At 42.9% G+C, this 19,464-nt stretch overlaps 1 protein-coding gene across 1 annotated transcript in view; it reads right to left on the reverse strand.

The window, feature by feature from the left end:
- Nucleotides 1-18,849, reverse strand: part of casc3 (casc3 exon junction complex subunit) — a 29,564-nt gene extending 10,715 nt beyond the window's left edge. Inside the window, exons 1-7 of the mRNA XM_034089021.2 lie at nucleotides 18,651-18,849; nucleotides 16,527-16,551; nucleotides 13,518-13,573; nucleotides 12,313-12,636; nucleotides 6,881-7,029; nucleotides 2,191-2,364; nucleotides 904-1,757 (exon numbers count right to left, since the gene is read on the reverse strand). Coding sequence (XP_033944912.2) covers nucleotides 904-1,757; nucleotides 2,191-2,364; nucleotides 6,881-7,029; nucleotides 12,313-12,636; nucleotides 13,518-13,573; nucleotides 16,527-16,551; nucleotides 18,651-18,836 — 1,768 coding nt within the window. The 5' untranslated portion in view covers nucleotides 18,837-18,849. The remainder of the gene's footprint in view (nucleotides 1-903; nucleotides 1,758-2,190; nucleotides 2,365-6,880; nucleotides 7,030-12,312; nucleotides 12,637-13,517; nucleotides 13,574-16,526; nucleotides 16,552-18,650) is intronic.
- Between the last annotated feature and the right edge of the window lie 615 nt (nucleotides 18,850-19,464).

Raw genomic sequence — 19,464 nt, forward strand, 5'->3', positions numbered from 1 at the left:
GAGGGGAGAAATATCGCTGCTCTGATATCAAGCAACGGAAAAGCAATTTTATTGCTTATGGGTCATCAGAACATTTCAAAGAGGACACAGACACATTCGATTAACTACAGCATCGTTTTAATGCCATCGAAGACCAGTTTAGACCAGACAAAGACGAAGGTAAGCCATGTTAGCGTTGTGGGCTACCTAGCGCCACTTGTTTTGATGTACGTTTTTGTTGATAACGTCGCGAGTTTGTATCCTTCAGTGTTGAGGTGGGCACAGTTAGATTCTGTGTCTCCTTGCGATCGTAAACGATGTGTTGGATGTGCACCTAGGATAAGTAATAAGGGAGCTAGGAGTGATTATCGGTGCAGTAATAGGTTAGCATTTTTCGCTCAGGGGTCATTTAGATGCTTCTTATGAGACTTGTGTTTTGTTTTGGTAAAAATAGTTTGTATCGTCAGTTAGCTGAGATTATTCCCGTTAATCTGGTATAACGGTCCGTCCACACTACAGCTTAAAAAAAAACTTGGAGCTGGGCGCGTCTGAAGCTCGACCAACAACATGAATCTCCCGCACCTGACACACAAGCAGCGGATTGATTGGCTAGAGCTTGTACTGGCATATGATTTGATTGGCTGGCGCTGGCTACGGACCGCTATGCTACCCCACAATTTAGTTCGGCGAAAAGCAAGGCAACATGACGTCACCCCATTCAAAGTGAATGGACAGAAGCTTTGGAAACCGTTTTTGAAGCTGTAGTGTGGACGGGCCGTAACACATTAATAGGTTCTTAAATATTAAGATCCCCTGAGACACAGTGTCGTGAATCAAAAAACTAAAGTACCCGCCAGTGGGGACCTTCGGGCTTAACAGGTTAATAATAAAACATGAAGGGCATAATCAAAGCACACCACTCACCCCTCATTTCGGAGCGGAAGTACGACGTTGGGTTGGGGCTCCAGCTCTGTCCTACCAGACTGAGCCGAGCCAATTCCTGTACCTGATCTCCCAGCCCACCACCTCCTCCCACCTGACTGGGCCCGTTACCTTCCCCCGACCAGCTCTTCCCCCCCACGTCTCCGGGGGAGGAAGAGTTCACTCTGGCTGCAGAATCCTCCACAGACGGCTGTTTACTGCCCAGGTCGGAGGGCCGAGAGCGAGTCTTGCGGGCCGCCAAGTAAGATTTACGTTCCACCGGCCGCTCTGCAGGGGGGGAGGCTTCCCGATTGGTCTGTGCCGACTGTTGGGGGGGGTCGGAGGAAGAGGAAGACATGTCGCCACTCCCTCGTTGTTCCTGCTGCTGTCGTCTCGGAGACGCAGACGGGTAACCACCCTGCTGTGACGTCGTTACAACCCCGGGGTCCGCTTCCTTAGAGCCTCCTTGGCTGAATGTAATATCCTCAACCAGCACAGAGGGCGCCCTCCCACCACCACGTCCCCCCCTGCTGACCACTCCTCTGTCTCCTGTGGGCTCGCACTGAGCTTTAGGGCCCGGTCGTTCTCTGGGGTGAGGTGCGTATAATTCATTATTCCTGTACTGGGACTGAGGCGGATGTTGCATGTGATTCTGCTGGGGGTGGGATGGTCTGCTGCGGGGGGGAGGCTGTCTGGAGGCGTTGCTGCTCCGCTGATTGGAAGTGAGGGGAAGATTGGAAGGGGATGTGGAGGAGGGTGGAGCTCCTCCTCGGCCTCCTCCTCCGCTGTGCCAGGAACGGACGGGTCGCTCTCCTCCGTCCCCCCAGCGCTTGTCTCTGCCTGGAGACAAACTCTGTCTGCAGGGAAACATTAGAGAGAATCCACAGTAGATTTTAGAAAAAGGAAACAGATACAAAGCATTTGGTTGAGGTCGAATAGTCTATTTTACTGAGGAAGGTTATTATCCGAGCAAAATTACCCTGAAGTAACTTAGGGCAGGTCGGGGATTTCTTTGACTATTCAACCACAACTAGTTTCTCTTTTTTTAAAGAAAGGAATGATTTGTTTTATTTTACATTGATTATCTGTTATTGCACACTGTTGATCATTTTGGTCGGAGAAACTGAGAAGGACATTATCATAATAACAGGATAAAGAGACAGTTATTTGTGGGGGGAACCAGGGAGATGTTACCTTCAGGGTCAGACTGCACAAATACATCATCCCTGCAGCACTTTACTAAGGATCACTGAAATACATTCTAAATGATGGATTATTATTCTCGTTCACCTCGGCCTGCGTTGCCGGTACGGCCGCTCTCCGGAGCCGCCGCCGTTCCTGATGTCGTAGCCGTAGATGGCGATGAGCTCCTCGCGGCTTTTGGGCGCCTGCTCCTCCTCCCTGAACCTGTCGTGGTCCCAGCGACCCTCGTCCTTCCACAACTTTCTGTTCCGACCTTTAGGCCTGTGAGGGCAGACAGGGAGCCATGTTAAATGGCAATGTTTTTATATATATATATTAGGGGTGTAACGGTACACGTACCGAATATATATTAGGGATGGGAATTTGAAAGCAAATGTATATTCGAATATTCGACCCCCCAAAAAACAATTTTTTTTTTTTGCCCAATTTATTTTCAATAATCTTTGGAAATAAATACATACATGTTCAAATAAGTGTAGAAACCAAGTAGAATTTGTCAAATGTATTGAACTGGTGATCACAGTTTGAACAGTTGACAGCTATAGGCCTCCAGCTTTCATGCTTAAAACATAACTTGGTTTTTAAATTAAAGAGGGATCATACAAACAACATAACCGGTTAGGGTAACGTAACCCTATTACAACAGAGATCAACAACCTATAACAGGGCCTATGCACTAGGGTTGTCCCGAATGCCATTTTTCGGGCTCCGGATATTCGGTACATTGTTAACGTAACCCAATTTGTGTTCTTTGAAATTGAAAAGGACATTGGCCCTTTCTCATTTCTCGAACTCCCCTCCTCGACTCCTATCCTCGATACTTAGTCCCGCCCACAGGAGATGCGAGCGGAGGAGCCGAGGAGGGGAAGCAGCAGGCGGTTAGAGAAATGAGAACTCCTCTCCTCTGAGCGGTCATTTTAAAGAGACGTCCATTAATGATGGACAGATGTGTTCATGATGATTATATATTTACTTTGATTCATTCACAGTGCGGTGTAATGAGACAATAACAGGCTACAGATGCGGACACACACATATATATGTCAGGGTTTCCCACACAGACTATACTTGGGCGGGCCGCCCAGGTATATTAACGGCCGCCCAAGTATATTTCGCGACCCATTTAGGTTGTTTTTTTTTAATAATTTTTTAATAATTTTTTTTTTAATAATTTTTTTTTTATTCGTCCGTGACCACGACGCCATCTGCGATCGATTAACTTGTGGACAATGATCCCTCGCTCCCTTGCACTGATCTCGCCTCCTTCTGGCCTGTTAAGTGGCCTGCCTCACACAGGGTGACTGGCTGTCCACATGATGTGGCCTGCAGTGCCGGCATGGCCACTGTCATACAGATCATACATCAAAGCCCTTGATTGGTCTCTGTGTGTCATTCAAGCTCGGGATAAGCTCAGCTCAGGTGAGGTAAAGGACTCTTGAGTGTTTCGACAGTTAACTTAGTCTAAGTTCTCAGTGGGTCGCAAACGGTGTGGTCACCAGTTATGTAAACCCATATTAAGGTGAAAAAAGGTAAGATACACTTTTAAAACTTGTTGAGAGAAAACTAGTCTTTGCTGCTGCCTCAAAGAGGAGCAGGGGGAGAGGAGGGAGACAGGAGAGGCTGATTCAGGAGCACAGACACACTCACAACTATAAATGAACCAAAAATAAATTAATAAACAAGTTTCAGTGTTTTTTTCATATTGGAAATGGTATGTTATTGGTTATGGCCATGATTTTATGATTATTTAAATGTATACAGTTCTGTTTACTATAGGTGTTTCCATAGATCTAGTCTCTATATTCTCCCCTCAAAATGCACCAGATTGATGCATTTAACTCCAAAATAAAAAATAAAATCTTACCGGGGGGCATGCCCCTGGACCCCCATAGAGGATTTGAGGTCGACCCCCACTAAAAATCACATGGATAGGTTCCTAAATACATTTATAAATACATTTATTTTTTTAAATAGTAACCCATTTCCATATGTTCATGTGTGGGTAGTAGATTTAAACTATAGGGCTATCATTATGGGCCCTGCCTGTACCTGTTCGCTCTGCCATCGCGTGAAGGGTCTGCTAACAAGCGACCAACAGAAAGGTTAATGTTGTTGCACGTCACGTCACCCCCCCCACCCCCCCGCTACCACCACTACCGCTATTTCAGATATGTGGGAAACAGATCTGTGGGAAACACTGGCAGTTATTGGACCAGCACCAGAGGTGTTCCCATACACACAGGCGTTGGACCTGTTCTTCATGAAAGTGCTCTGACAAACAGTGCCATCTTTGCGCAAAATGATTATACAGGAATGAAAAGTCAATAAATAAACATGTTGTTAAAACTTTTTTTTTCTTTTTTTTTCGGGCACCCCCCCCCCCGCCCGCTGCCACCACCCGCCCAAGTATATTTCAGATCTGTGGGAAACACTGTATGTATATATTTATATAAATATCTCAACACTCTCATAATAACGTAACACTATCAGAGACTGGATATATCCCCCCCCCTCTCCCCTCTGGTCGCTACAATGAGGAAAATAAATTACGGGCCAAAAGTAAGCAGAGGACACCAAACCAACAGAGACCCGTCTGTCCGCTGCATCTACGCACATACTGTACCACCTACACACACACACACACGCACATACAGCTCCTAAATCAGGCTACAGCCGTTGTGTATTTTATTGTGAAGCACTAAATGGTTTTAGAAAAATATCGACTCTTTGTTTGTAGATATCTACTAAACTAAAGCAAATAAAGAGAGTAGGCCTGTTATACTGAGTGATATATATTATACACACTGCTCTGCTTTCTGCACGGACCTCACAGCTGTTCTCACTGTAAACATTGCGTCGTGATGAAAGCAGTTAATAAAATAATATCCAGGGGATGCATGCAGAGCTGTCATTGGCTGAGATAAGTCCGGCCGTGCGTCACGACTCTTTGAAACATCTCTGTTGCCGGAAATGCATCCACGAAGGAGCTGTGGAGGACCCATCAGTGTATCCTCGGTTATAGCTCCTCCAGAGATCCTCCTCGACGCTCGATCCTCGGTCCTCGAAGTGCATTTAGAGAAATTAGATGTCCTTCAACATGGCGCGCTAAAATTCATTTCCGGGTCACTACCGGAGGACCGAGGAGTCGAGGAGGGGGATTTGATGAAATGAGAAAGGGCCATTGTGTTTGTTACTTTTGTTGCAGTTGTATATGTCTTAAGTGTAATTTGGCTTGGCTTCCTATTTTGTATGGACATGCTTTTATTTTGAAGGAGAGTTAGCGCTGTTGACAGGAAGTTGTTGTTGCTATGGAAACAACGTGACGGAGAAAAGTAATATCTACATATAAAGATGGAGAAAGTAAATTATAACGTTTCAATAAATTAAAATTTGAAGAAGAAAAAAAAAGGGGGAAAAACAAACCAAACGAATATCCGAATAACGAAATTGAAACCAGAATAGTACTCCAACGAACGAATATTCGGGTACAGCCCTACTATGCACAGAATGCAGCTATTCAATACTCATTCTTGTTTAAGACTATGAGCATGTCTACATGCTCAGGGGAGAGGCGGGTGCGGAGGCGATTCACAACAGGGCTCGACATTAACGACTGCCCGATGGCCCGGGGTCATCTAGTATTTAGCTCGGGCAATGAAGCCTCACCTGCTGGTTGCCCGGTCGGGCAATCTATTATGCCAGTATCAGCTCGCGGATCCAGTAATGAGTGACCCGACAGTAAAACTAAACATATCTATAACTAGTTACGGTAGTTTGATAGGTAATTAAAATAGCTACGTGTGATATTCTAACCCTAACCTGTGTGTGTTTTGACTCGTCAGCAGCAGCTGATCTCTCTCTCTCCCTTCAGATTAGACTTCACTTGCGTTTATGTCCATATCGATCAGATCCAGCTAGTTCTAGCTAATGATATGAATACCTGCTTATTAAAAGACACCTAAACAATAAGTGTCGCGATGCAACTGGGTGAGGCCACAAAGTATAGCGCAGCATTATGCATTTGTTTACATGCCCACCGGAACCCCGAGGCATTACCAACAGATCAACGCACAATCAACCCATACAGGACATCTCTTTCTCCACATTAAGTGTTAGACATTAGAGTTGACTATTCTTGTCCGTCACATAAGTGGCGCAACTGAAGCGGTATTGTGCCAAGGGGAAATTATTTTGACGTTTTTAACAGGGGCCATAATAGTGTAAATAATGTTTGTTTTGGCAGTTATAACTGAATGTAATGTTTTCTACATCTGGGAAGGCATTTGCCTTCATCAGATGGAAACCAACTTAAGTATTTCTTATAGCTATGCAAGGCATGCAAGCGAGCAAACACAAACAAGAACAAACAAACAAGTGAAATGAAGAATAAAATTGAACAATATAATATTGTGGTGGTTCATCTTATAATTCAGTCTAGAGAATGCACCAGACAGCATCCAAGACCTGCAAACATCGACATTTCCCCCAAACCCTTCGTGCGTCATTTCGTCCGTGCGCAATTTTCAGGGCAATCTCTATTGGGCTCAGGGCCATCTGTAAATTAGCATAGATGGCCCACAGGCCCTAATCCTCTTCCGTATTGTAGTTATGATCAGTAGTGAAGTTTGTAAAAAGATTTAGTGGAAAATAATATTAACATATAAAATGTATGACTGTTATTTTGACATCAGAGCAACTTATCAAAAATAAATAACATTAATAATGCCGACAAAGACCAAAATAATAATAATAATAATAATAAATCCCAATAACTCACCTCTCCTCCTCCTGAGCGTGTCCCCTGACGTCGTGCTCGAAGAACAGGCCCTTCCTCGGGATGTAGGCCGGGTTCTTCCGGTCCTCGTCGTCGTCCAGCTTCTGTCCAGGTATCCCTCCCGCCTTCGTCTCTGGGTCGTCCGTAGACTCCTGCGCGGGGGGGGGGGGGGGGCATTTTTGTCAGAACAGAAAACATGACGGCAGAAACAGCTCAACGACAGATTAAAGACTACTGTTTTTGACCAATCGGTTTACAGTCCACATATTCATTCACTAATACAATAAGCAGCATGTTATTCCAGTCTAAAGTACATCCTGCTTCTTTTTTTCTATTCTATTTTACATGTATCAGTGATGCAAACACATGTATGGTGAAAAAAGAGAGAACTATTCGAAGCAGAAAAAAACAGCGTAATATACCACCTGACAAAGGCCTGTGATATAATTAAGCAATAGCTCACGACAGGCCGTGGTATATGCTCATTATATCACAGCTAAGGGGCGTGGTTCGGCCTGACGCGAAGCGGAGGGTCGACAACCCCCTTGCTTTTATAAAACGGTTACCAAGGCCCTTTCTCATTTCATCAAATCCCCCTCCTCGACTCCTCGGTACTCCGGTAGTGACCCGGAAATGAATTTTAGCGCGCCATGTTGAAGGACATCTCATTTCTCTAAATGCACTTCGAGGTAGGGCTGCACGATTCTTGCTCAAATGTGAATCACGATTTTCCTCCATAAGAATTGAGATCACGATTCTCATCGTTTCAATGAAAATATGTATTGCACTCTTACTCTTAGACGTCACGTGAGTACAATGAATTTAAACAGACAACATTTGTCTCTCTTGTAACAAAAACATAACTTTGTCTTTAGTTGCTGAATACTGAACAAACATTACTACATTCAAAATGTGGCACCTGGAGCCAACTGTTGTGGCTTTAACAGACACCATCAACATGAAAGTGCTGGACTTAAATCCAAGTCTCAGTTTCTTGTAGCAAAAACATAGAGTAACTAAAATGAATTTGACAGCCAACTACTGTGGCTTTAAACAAAGTGCTTGACTTAAACTCAAGTCTCTCTGGTAACAAAACATACAGTAACTAAAATAAACATAATAACAAAATGTAAACTTTGCAGTAGCACCTGTCCACAGTGACAGGACACCCAACTACTGCACAACAACACCAACCTGTTTGTTACAGAGAGGAATGCACTTAAGTTACTCAAAATACCTCACCATAGTGCTGAATATAAAAACAAAACTTTAGAATAATAATATAAAAAAAGCCTAGCCGGCTAGCACCCAGTTCAACTACTGCACTTAAAGGTTCTTGTACTGAAAAAAACATAAACTTAAACAAAGTGCTAGACTCCACTGAGTAGTAATGTCACTGAATCAAAAGGATTAACTTAAATACTGCAGTCAGTACTGAATATAAAAACGGAACAGAACATAAAGTTACAGCTTCAGAATAAATGTAAATAAAGCCTAGCTGCCTAGCTACTAGCACAGTCCATCTACTTTTTTCGGCACAAGCACAACTTCCCTCTCACTCTCGCCAGAGTCGCCACCGGGATTTTCATCGGTGTTGTTGTCATTGTCCTCGACCTCCTCGTCACTCATTTCTGTGTCACTCATTTCTGTTTTTCCTGTACTACTAGTCGCTCTCGTCACTCTTTGCTAATCAGTGCTAATGCTAACGCTTCTGTAAACATACTGCCGGCTCCTGCCCTCACGTGCTGCAGTCAGTGAGTGTTGCCAGGTATACTTATTATAAGCCACATTGGGCTTATCTTTCTGTAAAGTTGCTTGGTAGTAAGTAATAATGGTTGTTGCGGTTGTGAGCTTGTAGACCCGACATATATAGGTTTAAAGTGCTCATGTTCTTTTGCGCTTGTTTTCATAGACCTGGTTGCTTATTCCTTCCGCAAAAACTGGCAACCCTAGTGGCTGCAGCGTTAACACTGCATGAGAGGAGGAGAGACAGACAGAACACTACCATTTGGATGCGATCATGGTACTTTAATGTTAAATGTATAGAGTATATTTGCTTTACATCGTTTAAGTATGATTGACATTGCAAGTTGGTATTATTCAGAAGCAAAATAATTAAAAAATGTAAAAAAATCCCCCAAAAAAAATCAGCTTGACGTCATAGGATCGCCGTAATTTAGAAATGAGATCGCATAGGTGTCTGAATCGAGATCACGATCTTTTTTCGATTAATCGTGCAGCCCTACTTCGAGGACCGAGGATCGAGCGTCGAGGAGGCTCTCTGGAGGAGCTATAACCGAGGATACATTGATGGGTCCTCCACGGTTCCTTCATGGATGCATTTCCGGCAACAGAGATGTTTCAAAGAGTCGTGGCGCATGGCCGGACTTATCTCAGCCAATGACAGCTCTGCATGCAACCCCTGGATATTATTTTATTAACTGCTTTCATCGCGACGCGATGTTTACAGTGAGAACAGCTGTGAGGTCCGTGCAGAAAGCAGAGCAGTGTGTATAATATATATCACTCAGTATAACAGGCCTACATTACTCTCTAGTATTTGCTGTAGTTTAGTAGATATCTAGAAACAAAGAGTCGATATTTTTCTAAAACCATTTAGTGCTTCACAATAAAATACACAACGGCTGTAGCCTGTTTTAGGAGCTGTATGTGCGTGTGTGTGGTGTAGGCGTGTGTGGTACAGTGTGTGCGTATGCAGCGGACAGACAGGTCTCAGTTGGTTTGGTGTCCTCTGCTTACTTTTAATACTTGTAAATACAACTTTTGGCCCGTAATTTATTTCCCTCATTATAGCGACCAGGGGGGGGGGATATATCCCGTCTCTGATAGTGTTACGTTGTTATGAGAGTGCTCTGTTTGATTCTGAAATTGTATATATTTATATAAATATATACATATATATGTGTGTGTGCGTGTGTGTGTCCGCATCTGTAGCCTGTTATTGTCTCATTATACCGCACTGTGAATGAATCAAAGTAAATATATAAGTCGTCATGAACACATCTGTCCATCCGACAGAGGGCTGCTGTGCCTCCTGTCATCATTAATGGACGTCTCTTTAAAATGACCACTCAGAGGAGAGGAGTTCTCATTTCTCTAACCACCTGCTGCTTCCCCTCCTCTCTCCTCGGTTCCCCTCCTCGGCTGCTCCGCGAATCTCCTGTGGGCGGGACTAAGTATCGAGGATAGGAGTCGAGGAGGGGAGTTCGAGAAATGAGAAAGGGCCCAAGTGTGGCAATTTGAAAGAAAAATACACACTCCAATTTAAATAGTTTTATTAGTAAATAATGATGTTCAAAATAAAATAGTCCCTCCGTTGCCTTCTGCACGAAACATAGTTGGTGGTGGTTGCTATGCAATAACAGCTATAGCGAACATATTAGACAGAGCGTTGATCGATTATATGGCTATTTACATTAATTTGTATGTTGCCGTTTATTGTGCACCCACTGAAAAACTGTCCAGCATCAGTAGAATGGCTTACGTGGTTACTTGTATAGGTTGAGGTTGTTCTAGGCTGTTGCTCGGCGTGGCGAGAATATTGCTCCACTTTCTCCGGTCCCCGAGATTCGGCTTCCAGCAGCTCTGGAGAGAGCTTTCGCACCTGTGGCCACTAACGGTCATCATTTCTCTGCTTTGTTTCAAGACCTGCATCAGAAAGCTTTTGAATGCTGGTATTTTCCAGTTGGTCTACCTGCTCTTCACGGAGCTCTGCATGTCGTCGTTTAGGTGCTTTTTTTTCTGGAGATAGGCACTGCTCAATCCACTCCTCCATAGTAACTAAGACCCCCCGGAGGTCGAAGTTAATCTTAAATGTTTCCATCTTATGCTTTGTAAGTTTGTTTCGTAACAGAAGAAATGTAAATATATTTATAAAACGGCCAAGTCAAATCAAGCAATCTGATTGGTCGATGGCGTTTTTGAGGACCTCTTTGATTACAGATTTGAAAACATCGTTGCTTGCTTTAAAAGTAGCACAACTCATTATGTCAAACCTTGGAAAGCATCTAGAAATCCCTGCCCTTATGCCAAAGGAACTGCACACTGAATATGTTTTGCCATTTGATGTCTATGTCTGGACCGCTGCGTAAAAAGGAGGGTTTCTGCCCCGTTACTTCTCTGCTGCTTTCTTGTTATAGTTTGAAAAGCTCAGTTTGCTTTTCAGCCCAACTGTATACTGTTTTTCTCAGACGCGGAGGGATACTGACTTGTTGTGAAAAGTAACTTACAATTCGACCCGTGGTATACGCTCAGTATATCACGGCTAAGAACCAATCAGATTGCTTGATTTGACCTCAACCTCTGCTTAAAAAAACAAAAATCACCGCCCATTAATTTCGCCTTTCTTTCATGCTGTGTAAAGAAAAAGACCAGACCCGCATCATCTTTGTTTTACCCAGAACCGAATCCGGAAAAAAGCGTTTGAAAAAATACCACCCGCGAATCACCTTTTTTGCGGGTCACCCGTCGGGTACCCGATGCAGGACTCTGATCTGGTGCACTTTGAGAGCAACATGAAGAGATCTATGGATACATCTTTCAACACCCATTTGAAACAGAACTGTAAGCAGATTTTTCTTTTTGGATATTTTACAAATCACTCCCCTTTTACACTCTATTCTTGTTATTTTTAACAACTTTTTTGTTACTGTCATATAGTATTTTATACCCGTTTTTCATTTAGTCTCCAATGTCTCATTAATAACTATAATGATCATATCAAGGTGTGCCTTGACCTCACTGAGCTGAGGTTATTTGAGCATCTCAGGAGAGAGCTCTCTTCCACCTGGTTGTAAAAAAGCTCTTTAAATTCGTTAGCATAGCTAGCTAACCAGATGCTAATAACAACAGATCGCCACTGTGCTTACAACTAAAGACACAGCCACGCAAACACTGCGGCATGTGTATGGCTCCTTATGGGTACTGCAATATTTGAGGAGCTGGAGCGGCATTCCGGTGCTCTCCGTCAGCACTCTAGTCTACACTCCTTTCAGACGAGACATAACCACGTGAAGACCCGTTACGCTCGTGTTGTGTTTAGGGAACCTGTACGTGGCCAGGAAAAACAGGCACTCGCTTGTTTAATTATTTTGCGGTCTAGATTTTTTCTTCTTTTTTTAAGTGAGAAGTTGTCCGTCAGTCGGACCGACCCCCCTCCCCCCAAAACGAAAACTCTTCGGTTCTCCACGAATTACACAAGTCACCCAAATCAGCGTTAAAAAAGCGAGAGACGCCGAAAAGCGACTAATTTGCATCACTGATGTATATACTTTACTCATTCCTGCATTATTTTTGCACCATTGTGTCAATTGCACTATTTTACTTTCTCTTTATGTTAGGTATACTGCTGTTGCATTTGTAGAGGAAATTATTTCCATAATAATAAATAGTTCCAGAGGTGCAGGGAGTCTCACCTGCCCGTCCCCGCTCTGTCTCTCTCCGGCCAGGTCTCCCTTCTCCTCGGCTTTGCTCTCCTCTTTACTCTGTCCTCCTTCCTCTGCCTCTTTCTCTTCATTCTTATCCTCCTCCTCCTCTTCTTCTTCTTCTTCTTCTTCTTCCTCCTCCTCCTCCTCCTCATCTACCTCCTCCACCTCCTCCCCCTCCTGCACCTCCTCCACATCCACGACTTCCTCTACTGTTGACGGGCCTTCGGCTGTGGTGGTCGGTTTGGGCTCGGTTGGTGCTGCTGGAGCTTCTTCATCGCTGAACTGCTCGGCCTCCTCTTCCTCCTCCACTCCCTGAGGGAACACAGGAACGTGTAGTTTAACATTATTTATTTATTTATGTTGGATCAAATAGGACCACATCCATGCATATCACTTTGCAGAAAGAAGTCTTATATGTTTACTAAAGCTAGCTATGGCTAAACAGAATTTTCTTTTTTTATTCCTCCAGAAAACAACATGTAACCATGAAGGTTAAAAGACTTCGTAAGCAGGACGACGGAAAACAGAAAAAGATGGTATGGACTTCTGCTGTGTTTAAAGACGGTAATGACTTTCAGGACTCACTTTCCCAATTCCAGCTCACTAACCACATAGCCAACATAGTTTTTGGGTGAGATGCCTCAAATTAGGTCTGTGGTTAACACCGACAAGACATTAGTGAATGGCGTAAGCTTCTACCTGTTATAAAGTGTCTAAATGAGACCAAGCATCATCACGCCAAACATTAGCCGCCTTTAGCTTAGCAGCTGTGAGGTCAAGTAGTTTGTTATAGCCTATAGTTATATTTTTACTTCTGTCGATGAAATATATACTTCATATAAATCAGTGGCGTTAATATATGGAGATTATTCTGCCAAACAAAACGTGAAAGTGTCAAAAAGTGTCACGTTTGCCACTGAAATTATTTTCTGCAACATTCCAAAATCCAATACAAATTATTTCTTTTTTTCTTTATGGAGGGAGCCCTTGTGATGCTAACTTCCGGTCGGCCTTCAAAAAAAACGTCGGCCCCGCACCACTGTTTTAACAGCAACACTGCTTTTCGTGTTCATGTTTCCTCCTTTTCTTCAATGCGTCGTACTGGAATAATAGGCTATACGTTTGACTTTACACTACTGAAGTTCCATAATGAATGCCAGTTAAACCAGTTGCATACCGCTGCAGTGTTTTACCTCTGAATGGGAGCCGTTTTCCTCCGGATCAGCACTGTCATAGTCTGAGAGGACAGCTGCACAAAACACACGGAAAGAGAGAACATTAGATCATTTTTTTCATGTAATTCAATTCTGGCTCAAACATGTTTCAAAAGCTGTGGGTATGAGCTAGGGCTGCACGATATTGAAAAAAAACTGACATTGCGATATATATTTTCCCCCTGCGATATATATTGCGGTTTTTTTAACTATATTTAACCGGATGAAGGATTTTAGTCACGGACGTCTGGATCTTAACTGGTTGACTCATCATACCTTAAGTCATGATCTAACATGTCATGATAATGCGTGTCCAGGGCTCGAGCTTAAGGACATCCCGTCGTCGGAAAAAACAGTGTCGGGGAGGATAAAAAATAATTTTGGGACGAGAGTTAAAATACAAATACCCTGCTAACTCTACTACAAACGGAGATGAAAATGAAACCGACTGCACGTTTTGTGTAGCACACAGTTATTAAACCTCCTTGTCAACATAAACACACACGCACAAAACATTTAGAAACCCGCAAAATACACAGTACGTAGCTACAGCCGCAAATTCGCGGGTCTAGCTATGTACTGAGTGTGTGTATTTCGCGGGTTGAGTGATGTACAATGGCATCCCGTGGAGGAATTCTGAAATGTTTTACCGTTGCATCACAAAAACGCACAGAACCAGACCCTGGAGCGCCAGCCTCTTTATTTACTTACTCCTCTTCATCCCCTGGCCTATGGGTTATAAGGAAGAGAACTCTCCATCGTATTTAGTCCTTAGCAATATGCTGCGCCTCTCCCCATGTAGCGATGGGTACCGAGCCCCGGTATTAAACGGGCCGGAATTATTAAAGACAGTGGTAACGTTAAGCCCCGACGTTATCAGACTTTTTGTCGGTACTGGAGACATTTTAAAAAATATATGTCATATGTATTATTGCTACATACACATTATATCGCAGTTTTAGTTTTACCAACTCCGTTTCTAATATGCAATAAGACTACAACATGCGTCTATGATGTATTTTCGAGCTTTCCAATCCAGACGAGATCTCTCTCTCCCGTCTGTGTGCGAGGGGGCGGGGCCGTTTGTCAAGGTCTCCTGACTGTGTTACAGACTGTCATCCTGGTTAGTGGTTACTCTGGGTTCTGTCTTCAGGACACAGTGTTGGATTTTTTTGTTAATTGGATGGGACTTGATTGGATTCAATATTAGAGTAATTTTCTCGTTTGTGTGTTTGTTTAAATATATTTGGCCTTTGTTTATGTGATTGAATGATTTACTCAAATAAAAAGGTTGATGAATTATCATCTAATGATTTGTATGATGTTTTATTTATGTTAACGGGCACTTTGAATGATTTTAACTAATGATAATGTAGAAAAACTAACATTTTAAATTCGGGACGGTCCATATTAATTTCGGGACGGCTTAGATTGTATTTCGGGACGGTTCCGGGAGCATGGGGAAAAAAGGGGGGTTCATCTGTGAATGAAGAAGAGAAGAACCTTTTTGTATCCAAAATAGTTCCAGATGGCAGATGTTGATTTTCTTTTTGGAAGTAAATCTTCATTCTCGCCGGTATTGTCCTCCTGTCCCCCACTAATTTTTTACCGATGTTTTGATGGTCTGCAAACTAGCGGGGCGGGGCCTGCTGTGATCTGATCAAGAATGATTGTGATTGGTGGTTTGCTGTGCATGCAGAGCCTGCATGTCACTCACTCAAGTACCCCTGACATGAGAGCCGCGCAAGTTTTCCTTTTGTAGCAAGCAGCAAAATAATTGTAACATGATGTGTTTGAGTTAATGTGCCTACTTAATATCGCACGTCATAAAAAGAAAAATGACAATAATATAACGGGTCCCAAGGTGGATAGATCTGCAAACGAAACGCTCTGCGGGGGCTAACGGCTCCGTGTTTACGCCGATACGATCATTTCCTGATAACGTTGAAGCAATAGCCACGCCTCTCCTGCTCAGAGATCAGCTGCTGGGCTCTCAGAAGAGGGGGAGGAAAAGAGAGGCTCCATTTTTTATTATAATATAGAGTCGTTATTCATTTGTTTTAAAGCTCAATAAATAACAAAGAAGACCTTTGTCCGGCACTTTTCTAATTTTGTCTGGAAGATTTCAACTTTAACGGACATGTTGACCGTCGAAAACAAATCTAACTGAAACTCTGCCGCACGGTTCCCTCGTCCCTTGGAAGCGGCGGAGAGGTGGGTGTTTGTCATCTGCTGGTGGACTACCGGGGAGATTTACAGCAGGAGCAAACGCTTGCCTCGGGGAGGGAGAAAAAGAGCCAGAGCGTCCACAGCGGAGAATAAACAGAAGGGCAACCATGCGCGGGAAGTCTTCTTCGCTGCTTTTGTGGCGAGACTACAGCGCCACTTACAGGCCTGGCATGTGTACTACAGCGTCTCCAGCACTTTCGAGCGGTCTCGTGTGAACGGACACGTTTCTGGTGCCTGTTGCGTGTGGACGGAAGACCTTTTTGATAATGATTGCGATCCGTTTGCGTTATCGTTCTCGTGTGGCCGGGGCTTAAGGGATATGGCCAAAAACTTATTACGGTATGTCCTTTTGACTATATATTACAATACAGTAATTGTTATGTAAATTCCTTAATAAATGGTTTCAAATCATCATACCGTAGTTCACATCACACATTTGCCGCACAAGACATGAGTTAAAAACAGAAGACCGAAACCAGTAAAACTACACAAATAATGGAACGCTTTATGGTTCTTGAAAAAAAATGGTTTCAGGTTTTACAGGATGTTATGTTAACCGGGAAAAACATAAAGAGCCTGATTTAAGTGTGTGCAATGTTAATAAACATAAAAATCACAAAGAGGAAAAACACGTATTGTGGAGATTTGCTTCCATGATGGAAACTGCATAGCCAAATCTCCCGTTTCTAGCGTGAGCTGGTTCAATTTGACAAGGCTTAAGGATAGGTTTAAGATGTTGTGAATTAATAAATGTCTTACCTTCACCTACACCATCTTCACTCTCCTGAAAAACACAAAAACTAAAATCAGCATTGTATTGTTTGCTCTCAAAAACGACAACAACTCTTCCGTAGGACAACCCTGTGAGAAACTATGAATCATAACAACATAGTGAGGGTGACCAACAACCAGAGGCGGCCCCCATAGGGGGCGTCGCCCCCCCTCTTTCCACATGTTTGATTGTCATTCAAAATTAAAAATATATTTTAAATTTTTTTTTTTTTTTTTTTTAATGAACAAGGTAAATATTATACAGTTGGCATCAGTAAAAATGTATAATCTAAAATAAAATCTTGTTTAAAATTGTGTTACGATGTCTAAAGTTACTGATAAGTCACATGTTTCCTGCCTGGCCGCAGCGTGTATCATTACCCTCTCTCGTCTGGGCGCCAAGAAAGGAGCCCTCACTCAGCCCCAGCAGCATCCAACACATTGCTGACTGTTGCTATCTGTAAACTATGCTGCCGAAACTACTGGTTATGGCTAGAAAGGATCCGTCTTGTGTAAAACTCTCGCGAGAGTTTGCGAGTCACGTGGCTGAATGTTTACGTTTGACAGGCAGCCTTTCAGTTACGATCGTTAACATCAGTGGGCCACAGCAAATGATGGTGAGAAGCTAAACTATCTATTAATTATGTCAATTACAGGGAGTGTAATGTGTGTGACTAGCTGGATGCAAACAGGCAAACGCTGTCTTTTGTTTCCCATGCTTGCTCTTCAAACAGCTGGGGACAGATACTATGTGCCCTTGATAAATAAACACACACACATTATTGTATATAGTTGAGTTGACAGCATCCATCAAACTAGATTTGTTTGCCTTAATGGTCCGTTTTCTAATATTTCTGTGTTTCTGAACCACGTCTGTGTCTGCATATAATGTTCGTATTTAGTCTCCTGATTTTAAATGGGAATTAAATCATTTTGAGTGTTCCCAAAGAACCGGTGTTCTGCAGTTTGTATGGGCCTACTGTACTGTTGCACAGTTTACTGTAGAAACTATGTCCAGGACAAGGTGTTTGGAAGTTTTGGAAGATTCATAGCTAACCACACTGAAGATTATGGAGGTATTGATCAGTCTTCTCATATCTCAATCATAATTTAAGGGGTCATTTCTCAAAATGTTCCCCGTGTGGTTTATTCACCATTACAATAGCCCCACCTAAAATAATTTCCACCAGCCGCCACTGCCAACAACATTTCCTGAACAGTGAATTTGAATTGTTACCATCAAAAGATACAGGGTTCAACGATTAAATACAGTTAGACTAAAGCGCTCCTTTGAGCACAACACGATCTTGAAATTAACCCAGTCAAATCCCAGGTCAGATGTACGTTAAAGGGTTTTGAACATGTTGTCTTCAGTTTATGTTAATGTCTGTTTCCTTGTTTCGTGTCTTAATATTTGTATTTGTTTGATGTTGCAAAGGAAGCTGCTGTAATGCAAGAAAACATTAAGACTTGATCTGACAATAAAATATTACTATCGTATTATACCCTCTTCTACCCCCGGGTCATTGGAAGTGAATTCTCCCGCTGGACGTGGCACGGCGGAAAGCATTAGCGGGGCCTAGCCGGGTGCTAACCGGAAAAAATGCTTACCAACATCAGGGTGGAAACTGTCATATTAACAAAGCCAACCGGAGCTTCTTATATTGAGGTCAAAATTAACCCAAACTCGAGCAAGGCAAAGTATCAAGGGAAAGCCGGGGTTATGGCTGAATGTATCCTCTGTAAATGTGTTTTAACCGGCGCTTTAACGCCTCACAGCGGAGGACAACATTACAGTAAAGTTGGGCTAACTACCTCAACTGTTGATGCTAAAACTGCTTATTTATCACACTTAAAGTAAATATAGCCTATACACAAACTCTCTAATGACGGTCTAACAACTAACGTGGGTGCTCCTTCCAGCTAACGCAGTCTACTGAAGGAGCCCTAAGACGTTTATGTAAGGTGTAAATTGGTTATAAGCAATTCATTTATCGCAGCATTTTCAAATCACCCAGCCGAACTCAGCGCTCGCCCCCCGGGGACAAGTTGTTTAAGGCAACGGTAAATGTCACAGTCAGCTTGGGAAGCTAACGCGGGTTAGCTACTCACACACTCCGACTCCACTACGGGTTTCGGCTCTGGTCGGATTGTTGTCACCTCCGGCGGTTCGGGTTCTCTCACACGGCTCTTGGTGGTCGGGGAGCCGGACTTCCCGCTGTCCGAACCCGAACCGGACTCGTCGTCGTCCTCGCTGTCCTGGGACGCGCGCCTCCTCCTTCGCCGCCGGTCCGCCATCTTAGATCTCGAATGGTTGGAACCGGAACAAGACTGTGGGTAGGCTAGTTCTTCTCTGAGGTTTTAAATAAAAGGTCATGAGCGTGTTTTTTTGTACTGCCATCTTCTGGAAGTCGGGACGTCAAATAATATGTAATCATTTCACAGTAAAACAATATAACATTTTAAATGAAAGAGCTTAAGCAATTATTTGTTTAAAATATATCTATTTAGTCTGATTTTTTCCTAGTAAATATAACAATATTTGGTCAATTAGATATGTATTTCAGATACCTAAATTGTACCTATATTTAAAGCACCATTTGTGATTGTTAGTGTAATTTATTTAGACAGATACATGACATACAACTCATTTATACTTTGTAGCCTATGTAGGAAAGACATCAGGTTCTATTTGATCGATTAAAATTGTTATATATTCATTTTACATTAAGTCTGCTAATCACTCATATCAATCAATCAATCAATCAATCAATGTTTTTTTATATAGCCCAATATCACATGTTACATTTGTCTCAGTGGTCTTCACAGTGTGTACAGAATATCAGTATGACAATACGACACCCTCTGTCCTTAGACCCTCACATCGTATAAGGAAAAACTTCCGGAGAAAACCCACAGTTTAAAG

The sequence above is a fragment of the Pseudochaenichthys georgianus genome, chromosome 8 (genome assembly GCF_902827115.2).
Source record: "Pseudochaenichthys georgianus chromosome 8, fPseGeo1.2, whole genome shotgun sequence".
NCBI classification, from domain to species: domain Eukaryota; kingdom Metazoa; phylum Chordata; class Actinopteri; order Perciformes; family Channichthyidae; genus Pseudochaenichthys; species Pseudochaenichthys georgianus.